Source organism: Myotis brandtii, unplaced genomic scaffold (genome assembly GCF_000412655.1).
Source record: "Myotis brandtii unplaced genomic scaffold, ASM41265v1 scaffold320, whole genome shotgun sequence".
Lineage (NCBI taxonomy): Eukaryota > Metazoa > Chordata > Mammalia > Chiroptera > Vespertilionidae > Myotis > Myotis brandtii.
Genome location: NW_005362270.1, coordinates 254,372 through 264,054, shown reverse-complemented (window position 1 = coordinate 264,054; position 9,683 = coordinate 254,372). Strand labels below are relative to the sequence as shown.

General features: G+C 40.6%; 2 protein-coding genes across 5 annotated transcripts in view; one reads left to right on the top strand and one right to left on the bottom strand.

The window, feature by feature from the left end:
* The window catches only part of TSTD2 (thiosulfate sulfurtransferase (rhodanese)-like domain containing 2), a 17,739-nt gene that overhangs the window by 1,480 nt on the left and 6,576 nt on the right, over positions 1 to 9,683 (top strand). The window contains exons 1-4 of one of the 4 annotated variants that reach the window (XM_005870634.2): positions 7 to 389; positions 3,321 to 3,533; positions 4,073 to 4,386; positions 5,997 to 6,117. In XM_005870634.2, coding sequence (XP_005870696.1) covers positions 3,369 to 3,533; positions 4,073 to 4,386; positions 5,997 to 6,117 — 600 coding nt within the window. In that variant the 5' untranslated portion in view covers positions 7 to 389; positions 3,321 to 3,368. Of the gene's footprint in view, positions 1 to 6; positions 390 to 411; positions 523 to 3,320; positions 3,534 to 4,072; positions 4,387 to 5,996; positions 6,118 to 9,683 lie in introns of those variants that run through there. The other 3 variants (XM_014543201.1, XM_014543200.1, XM_014543202.1) reach the window with 3 other exon arrangements.
* TMOD1 (tropomodulin 1) overlaps positions 1,429 to 9,683 on the bottom strand; it is an 83,774-nt gene continuing 75,519 nt past the window's right edge. The window contains exon 12 of the transcript XR_001362944.1: positions 1,429 to 1,538. The gene's annotated coding sequence lies outside the window, so the exon portion shown is untranslated. The remainder of the gene's footprint in view (positions 1,539 to 9,683) is intronic.

The window sequence follows — 9,683 nt, the reverse complement described above, 5'->3', positions numbered from 1 at the left end:
CACGCAACCGTCCCCTCGCGCTTCCTCTAGCGGCTCCCCTCTCCCGCCATTCGCTCTAAGTCCTTCCGGGGCCAGGAGATAGCGACACCTCTTCAGCCAGCCACAGCCTGGGGCTGCGAGCCACGCTAGGAGGCGGGCGGTCCGGGAGGGACGCTGTAGCCCCCACCTCAATTTCAGACCCTCTCTCGGCGCGGGGGCGGGCTCTCTGGTTTCCCGGCGTCCCTTCCGCTAAAAGTCCCAAAGACTTCCGGTGCGGGTGGACGTCGCCGGCGGCCCTTGCTACGTAAACTCCGGGCGGGGCCTGCGGGAGCCTGGGTGGTGAGCCGTGTTAATTTTTAGGCGGTGACTGTTCAATGAAGAAAGACCTGCGAAAGGATCAGGACAGGCAGGTACGTGCCCACAGAACTGCCACTTCCGGGCCTTTGCCTCCTCGGGAAAGCCGGACGGAGAGATGGGGCCTTGCCCGGCGCGCCATCTTGATAAATGGCACCATTCATCCGATTGCTTAATCCAAAAACGTTGGTAGGAGTCATTCCTGGGTCCTCCTTTTCCTTTACTTCCTACATAACAATGCATCTGTAGACCCTGTCGGCTCTACTTTCAAAACAAATCTAGACTCAGGCCGCCTCACTCCCTTGTTTACAGCTCGCCTGTGACTTGCCTCTGCAAACTCCGTATCATTACTTCCTCTCTCATCTCTGTGCTCCAGCCACTCGGACTTTCTTCCCGAACCTCCCATAAGCCAAGCTTGTTCCCACTTTAGGAAGTGATTCTCTTTCCTTTGCCTGCAGATCCCTGCTGCTAACTCTGCATGGATGGCTGCTTGTCACTTTAGGTTTCAGCGCAAGCATCAGGTCCTTGGGGAAGCCTTCTCTGGCTACTCAGTCACTTTTATTTCGCGTATTGTATTTGCTGACATTCAGCGCCTCCTGTGTGCCAGGCAGTGTTCCAGATGCTGAGGATGCAGAGGTGAACAAAGGAAAAGCCCTGCTTTCCTGGTGTTGGTGACCCACCGGCAATGGACAAACAATGCAATCAGAGGCAGCGAGCCAGCGGACAGTAGTAAAAGGAGAGGAGAGACGTGGTGGGAAGGGCGTTGCAAGGACTTTGGAGTTTATCTGAGCAAGTTGAGAAGCCTTTGGAGACTGGTCTGACTAGTTTTTTAATACTTGCCTTTCTGGCTCTTACATGAGGAGGCCAGTTAGTCTCCTTCAATAATTCACTCAAGAAACGACGGTGGCCTGAATGGGGTTGGTAGTGAAAGTGGTGTAAAGTGATCTGATCTGATTGTATTTCAGAAACAAAGTTGGGAGGATTTTCGGAGGGGCTGCGAGATAGTGTGAAAGAATAAGGAGTCAAGAAGAAGCCCAAAGATTTTTTTCTCTGAATAACAGAAAGACTAGAAATGTCGTTTATGCAAGCAAGGAAGACTGGGGGGAAACAAGCGTTTGGTTTTGAACAACCTGTTAGCCTTCCCGCTGAAGCTATCCAGTAGACAGTTGGATGTGTGGATTTGGAGTTCAGGAGAGAGGCCCAGCCTGGAGATATAAATCTGGGGTCAGTTAGTGTATAGTATTCTAAACATACATTTCCCTTTATTTATGATTGCTTACCTTTTTCAAATATTTACACAATATTTGAGAAAATTAAGAACCCCCATGTATTTTAACAATCAGCTTCAGCAATTCCCAACTAATGACCAATCTAGTTTCACATGTATTATCACAGTTATTCTCAGGAAATTTCGTTTTTAAATTCTTGGGACTAGATGAGATCACCTAGAGGGCGAGTGTAGATAAAGCGATTCAACATTTAAAGTTCGGGACGGAGGGTAAGGAGAATCCCCAGCAAAGGAAATTGAGAAGCAGCAGCTCTTCTCACTGACAGTTTCATATTTTTAAATGTGTTTACTTATTTAGTGTCTCTCTTCTCTTACTAGAACATAAGCTTCAAAAGAGCAGAGATAGTAATTGTTTTCATTAAGACTGGCATCCGCAACACTATTCTGTGTGCCGGGCATAGAATAGTTAAGAATGTCTAAAGGCAAAAGCTGAAAAGGATTTAGAGTGAGGGGAGGTCATTTTGGGGTGGTGGGTAAGGTATGTGTGGAGACTGGAAGGCAGGGAAGGGCATGAGTATTTGTGGAACTAGGCAAAGCCCGTTGTAGCCAGAGAAGGTTATATGAGGGAGAGTGTTGTCTGAAATGAGCCTAGGTTGGTAGGGGAATTAAGGATTACATATTTCTTTCCAGTCCTCACTACGTCCCTGCAAGGTAGATGCTGTCATCGAATTTTAGAAATTAGGGAATTAGAACTCAGAGAAGTTTAATATCTTGCCCAGGTTCACATACTTGCACTCAGCTACACCATGATCCAAAGCCAATGGCTTTCCCAGTGTTTCATGTTGCCTCTTTGTTACCTGTAACATTTGCTTTATAAAAGAAAGAATGCAGTATGTTGGTTGTAGTGTGTCCATTTTGACAAGATTTGGCCACAGTAGCAATTTGTATATTTCTTCTGGCTCACTAAAATAGTTTTCTCTTGGTAGTTATTTCTTCTAAGAAAGGGAATTTGCATAGCTTAAACATATAGGGGACAAGAAAAGAACAAAGTGTTTATAATTGAAGTTATTAGCACACAGCTTTGTTGTATCGGTGCTTTTTTGGCATCAACTTACCGTTAAGTTTGCATGGCTTGCCCTCTAATTCAGGTTTTTGCTCAAATGCTACTGCCTCAGACTTTACCTACCCTCTGTATTTTTTTTTTTTAATAAATATGGAACGCTTCACGAATTTGCGTGTCATCCTTGTGCAGGGGCCATGCTAATCTTCTCTGTATCGTTCCAATTTTAGTATATGTGCTGCCGAAGCGAGCACTACCCTCTGTATTTTAAAGATCCCCTCCATCACCCTGGCTCCTTACTCTGTTTGTCTTCATAGCCTCTTTTACCATCTGACTTTAAAAAAAAATAAAAAAAGATCCCCTCCATCACCCTGGCTCCTTACTCTGTTTATTTGTCTTCATAGCCTCTTTTACCATCTGACTTTTAAAAAAATAAAGTTATTTGCTTACCTTCTGTCTCTCCCCATTGGAATGAAAACTCTAAGAAAGTAGAGACTTTCTTTTGCATTCACTGCTAGATCCTCAGTATCTAGAACAATGCCTGCTAAATAAATACTATTTATTGAATGAATGAGTGAATGAATGGATAGCTTGGGCTACTAGGCCCATGCTCATTTGCATGATTGATTAACTACAAGTTTACTTCAAGTAGGAATCAAAGACTTGGACAATGTTGTTTCTCCCTTGCTCACTTCCTAGAAGATAGTTAACTGAAAGGAATCTGTCCCACTGCTACAACCAAACCAGATGCCTTCTTCGACTTCACCAGACCAAGGAGATGACCTGGAGGCCTGTCTTTTAAGATTTTCAGACTTGGATTTGAAAGACACAAGTATTATCAATCCCAGTAGCAGTCTTAAAGCAGAGCTAGATGTCAATACAAAGAAGAAATATTCATTTGCAAAGAAAAAGGTAAAATTGCTAAAATCGCTGTTGATGTTTCAGGATCATGTGTGTATATTTAATGCAGGTAGATCTGGAAGTAGCTCATGAAGGTTGTCCTCCAGGGAGTGGAGAGATAGTGAGACAGTAGGCTGTTGCCATGCTCAAAGTAAGGTCTGGTCAGCACCATTACCAGTGATCTTAATTCAGTGCCAGGCAAAGGAGAATCATAGGCAAGGTGTGGCTCTGGAACACGTGCGGTGGGGTATAGATCCTAGACAGATGGGCTGGATTCCTTTCTCCACCCAGGGTTATGGGAGGAAACCCAGGAGACCAAGTCATAGGGAGAATAGACAGGCAGTAGGGCAACTGCTATCTGAAACTTCTGATCTGATCCAGCTGATGTAAAGCTTACTAATAAAACTGTTACTCTTCTATGTTCTTCTACCGAATAGTAGGATACAAACTGGAAACCCCTGTGGAAAGATAATAGAAGAAATTTCACTGAGGCTTCCATTAGCCTCAAACCTAAGGTTATTTCACAGTGACAATTTGAAATGTAATTGCAGGCATTTGCCCTTTTTGTCAAAACCAAAGAAGTTCCAGCACCGTCTTATAAATGCAAAGAAATACGGTGGAAATGCTGTCAGCAGCTGTTCACGGGCCCCACTGGCATCCACAGACATGTGGCAGCACAGCACGCTGATGAGGTTTGGCACCAGACTGCTTCTGTTTTGAGGCAGCTCGCTGTGGCATCGAGCACCTCAAAGAGCCTTAAGTCTGCCGACAAAAGGAACCCACCGAAAGAGTGCCTTACTCAAAACCATGACGTGTCTGCTTGGCTCCCTGACATTAGTTGCTTTAGCCCTGATGAGCTGATAAGGTAAGAATTTCATTCTGTACTTTTGGTTTAATTTAAAAAATGTTTTTTCAGCCACAGTGAGATACCATTAAAATGGCAAGATCTTAAAGGCACAGAATTTCTCTACAGGCCTAAGCAAGGGTGACAAACATGTACTGTGTGTAATAGAAGATTATAGTCAATGCAGTAGCAGGTACCCACATAGCTGGTAATGTTGCCAGGTTTCTTGAAAGCCATTCTGCATCTTATCTTTAGGGAGAAGTAAAGAACAGAAAATTATATTATTTTCAAAGAGAATAGGAAGACCCAGAAACGTTAATGATTCCTCTTCCCTGAATAATATCAGAGCTTAAAAAGGTTTTTTGTTACCAAATGTGGCTTTCTGAGCTGAATATGCTTTAGAAAGGATGTTAACTTTTAGAACTGAGGCATAGGATTAAGAGGTTTAGACTCTGCCTTTGAAAAACTTACCAAATTACACTACAGAATTCTAGAGGACGGATTTCTGGTTTTAAGCAATTCCTGAATTTGGTGAATAGAAAATGTTCAAATCTGATATTATTTTATCACTAGTAAAATTCACCTTGTTTATCAGAAAGAAAAGGAGAAAGGAAGAGAATTGAATTTGGAGTCAGACTTGAGCAAGTTGCTAAAATTTGTTGTGCCTTCATTTCCTCGCTTTTAAAATTGGAATAATGTCTGCCCTGCCTACCATACAGTATTGCTGTATGAGCTCTATAAAATGATGGTGGTACAAGCACTTGTGAACTATAAAGTGCTATATAAATGTGGCTTTCTCGTTTAGATATGGCCCTGCACTTCAAGGAATTTGCTTTCTAGTTAGAAAAACAAAGAAAAGGGCATGAAACAATTAGCAGATGATATGAGACGGGCTATATAATTATTAGTTAAATTGTACCTGTATGGTTCAGATCAGTTGTTACAGGAGTTCAGAGAAAAGAAAATAGATAGGCTCTGAACTAGAGAAAAGGCTTTGGAGGAAGCTGAAATATGATGAGGGTATTGAAGAGAGATTTAGACTCCAGAGCTGGACGGGACCTTAATTATCATCCACTATAGCATTCTTTAAAATATATCTGTGCAACATTATTGTGGAGGATGCTATCAGGTATTGAAAAGAGGTACTAAAGACAAATACGTTGGGGAAGCACTAGTTTAAAATGTTCTTTATTACAGGATTTCTCAAAGCACACTTTTGGGAAATGCAGCCTATTTCATTTCTCCAGTTTTACAGATGAGGAAATCAAGGCTCAGAAATGATAAGTGACCTGCCCAGATCCCACAAGTTAGTATAAGACAGCACAGTGCAATAGAAAGGGTATGGGTTCTAGTGTCAGAAATCTGGTGTTTTGAGTCCTGATTGTCACTTGTAGTTGTCTCACCTGGAAGGAATTGACTTCAGTTTACTTAGCTATAAAGTACAGATATGGTCTTCTTTAGAGCAAATACAGACAGACAGGAGTTGCTTCTCATTTTAGGAGAACAATAGTGGGTACAAAGGCAGGCATGAATTGCTCCACCTGGGCCTTCCCTGCGACGCTGCCTGTTTATACTTTATAAACTTAGGCCAGTGATTCAGATGCCCCTTCTCTGTGGTTTTCTTTTTACAGTGGTGAGGGCAGTGATGAAGGAGAGGTTTTACTTTATTACTGCTATCGTGACTTGGAGGATCCCCATTGGATCTGTGCCTGGCAGACAGCTCTGTGTCGGCACCTGCACCTCACAGGCAAGGTAACACCTTCTTCCATACCCATCCTTCACTAGGCTGCTCTGGCCTCCAACTTGGATTGCAGAGGCTGTGCTCTTTATTTTTATTTTTTTTATTGACTTCAGAGAGGAAGGGAGAGACAGAGAGAGAGAGAGAAACATCAGTGATGAGAATCATTGATTGGCTACCTCCTGCATGTCTCCTACTGCGGATCGAGCCCGCAACCCAAGCATGTGTCCTTGACCAAAATTGAACCCAGGATCTTTCAGTCCACAGGCTGATGCTCTATCCACTGAGCCAAACCAGCTAGGGCCAGGCTGTGCTCTTTACAAAAAGGTTTGCTGTTGAGTTGTTAGAAATTAGCAAAGTCCTGTGAGGCATTTAAGTAGAATACTAAGTAGCTATTAACATGGTGTTTTATAAGAATATAGAATGGCATAGACCAGGGGTCAGCAAACTTTTTCTTAAAGAGCCAAATAGTTAATATTTTGGGATTTGCACAAAGAAACTACTCAACCCTGCCGTTGTAACATGAAAACAACTCTAGATAAATAGGTAAATGGATGGGTATGCCTATGTTCTTTCAAAACTACATGCAAAAGCAGGCATAATTTTCCTTGGCATAGGGAAACGTTCTTGATATGGTACCTAGAAAAACATTCTATAAAACTATGCATAGAGGTGTGATTCCAAGTTTCTTCTTAATTTTCCTAGAACATGCCAGGGCCTTTACCATTTCATGGTACTGACAATTTGCTATTTTCTTTCCCTCTAGAATGCTTTTTCCCTAGATCTTCACATGGCTCACTCCTCACTTCAAATCTCTGCTCAGATGTTATCTCCTCAGAACTCTAATCTGAAGAGGTCCTTTTTGTAAGCCTCATCACTTTCTATCCCTTCTAGTCAAAGAATTTACCACTGTATGAAAGTATAGTCTTTGTTTAATTTGTTATATCTGTCCCTTATAGAATGTAAACTTCATGAAGACAGGAACTTTGTCTTAATTGATGTACTGTCAGTGCACAGGGCTTAGCACACAGCAGACAGTGTATGTTCAGAGAATGTTGAATAAAGGATTGAATGTGTGTAACAAAACCACAGGTGTTTGTGTGTATAAAGATGGAGAGTAGTAGACATCAAAGTGTTGATTATGACTCTCTACCAGAGTATTATGGGTGGTTTTTCCTTTTTAAAAATATCCTTGATGATGACATATCTATATATTATATATTTTTTAAAAATTTAAATAAAAAGTGAATTAGGTTCCCTCTGGGATCCCCTCTGGTTATGACGCTATACTGTCTGTCTAATCTTTTCCACACATGTCCCAGGTTTTAATTCCCTTTGGCAATCATTTGATCAGTCAGTGACATTTTCCACATCCATGTTTTCTAACAGATAGTGGACTGAAAAGCTTCATTGACCTCATTCAGTTCATCACCCAGTCCTGCCGTTTCTACCTCTAAAATGTCCCTTAACTCCATTCACTCTGTCCTCCACTTCCACCACTTTAGACCAAGCTCCACCCTCTCTTACCTGGTCCATTTCAATAGCTTGCAAACTATTCTCCATTCTTCTATCCCTGCCTGTCGTTTAAGCTAGTCTTACACAGCAGCCAGAATGATCTTCAAAGGTAAATAAAATCATATTAGCCTCCTCAAAATCTTTCAGTGGCTATCCAGTGCATTTAGTGTAAAACCCAAATTGTTAACATGCCCTTAGGTTCCTGCATGATTTGGACCCTTCTTACCTTCTTTCCGCTTATCTGATACTATTCTTCTTTCAGTTTTTTGGAGCCCACAAAGTCTTTTTGTGTTTTTGGGCCTTTTTATAAGAAAAGTCTTTAAGGAACTCTCCCATACTCGGTTTCTCCTGTGTAATTTCCCCCTCAATCTTCACTTCTTAAAGAGATCTTTCTTGACCTTCAATCAATTTCATTTTTCCAAATATACTCTCTTATAGCATCTTTTTTTAAAATTTCTTATAGCATCTTGCAGTTATTTTTATAGCGCTTGTCAATTTGTAACTTTTATCTTCATATCTGTGACCTCCCTTAGTCTATAAGCTCCAAGAGCGCAAGAACTGTATTTTTTTCCAACCACTATATCCCTAATTCTTAGTACAGTTCCTTGTGCATAGTAAAAAACTTAGTAAACATTTATGGACTGAATACATTTGTCACCATCTCTATTTAGAGATCATCTTAAAAGATGGGTAGTCTCACAGTAACACTGAATGTACAAAATATGAAATCAATCTCTTTCCTTGGTTTAGGGGCAGATTTTTATTCTTGGCCCAGCCTGAGATGAACTAGCAGTGAGGGTCCCTAACCACAAGGTGGCAGTACCTGCCTAGATTGTCGGTCTAAATTCTAAGGTTTCCATGATACACGATGTCCAGTTTACTGAGATAGTTTTCTGCTGGTAGGAGACTTGTCAGAATATTGGCATTTAGGTAGGAAAGAGGAGAACTTGAAAATTCTGGAATTATGGAAGGAAGCTTCTTGTCCCTATTGCTATACATTCATTATTCCCGAAAGATACATAAGGGAATGCATTGGAGACTTGGGAAAGGAAAAATTACAAGATTTAGAGCCAATAAGATCTGGCTAATCTTTCCCACATATGTCCCAGGTTTTAATTCCCTTTGGCAATCATTTGATCAGTCAGTGACATTTTCCACATCCATGTTTTCTAACAGATAGTGGACTGAAAGCTTCATTTACCTCTTTCTGGTTTTGAATCCCAGATCTACACCTACCAACCTGTACTCTTGGACAAATTACTTGACTTTTCTGAGCTTCTATTTCCTTTTCTGTTGAGTGGGGATTATGACATCTGCCTTTCAGGAATTTATTATAAAGCTCCTGTCTCAGGAATTTATTATAAAGCTCCTGTAAATGCTAACTGTTGCTCTTTATCTCTGAGGTTTAAGGCCTTTCTCACCAAGGAGCTACTTTGAAGGTTTCTGTTAAAGAATCCTAGTGATTGAAAGTCTAGTGGATGAGTTTAGAGATTGTTCTGCCCCAACTGTATAGGGAGTAGATGTGCTTGTTTTTATTTGGGTTCTGAGATTTAAAATAACAGGAAAGAATATACTAATCTACCCAAAAGACAGTTATGTAGAAGTATGTACCTCTTCATCATACTGTCACAGTAATAACAGCTTTAGGGTAGAGTTCCTGACTCATACTGGTTTAGTTCTTTTTCTGTGTAATCCCTTAAAAATATACAAGTTGAATCACCTAATCAAAAAACTCTCTCCAAATATGGTTTAGAGAGAAGTTTCAGGTTTAGTGGGAGAGTAGATAGTTAATATTACTCATAGTAAAAATAAATAATGTTTACACTTTAAACATTGATCCATCAATACTGTTAGACATACACAGCAATGGACATTCATTTTTAATGATCTCTACCCTTTTATAAGTTTATTAAAATAACAAGTAATAAAATGTGTTATTGTATTACTATTATTAATACAATAGTAATAGTTATCTCAATTTTGAAATAAAGCCTAATTAATAAATAATTTTGTTAAATTGGAAAAAAAAGTGTATATATGTGTATATATATATATATGTGTATAT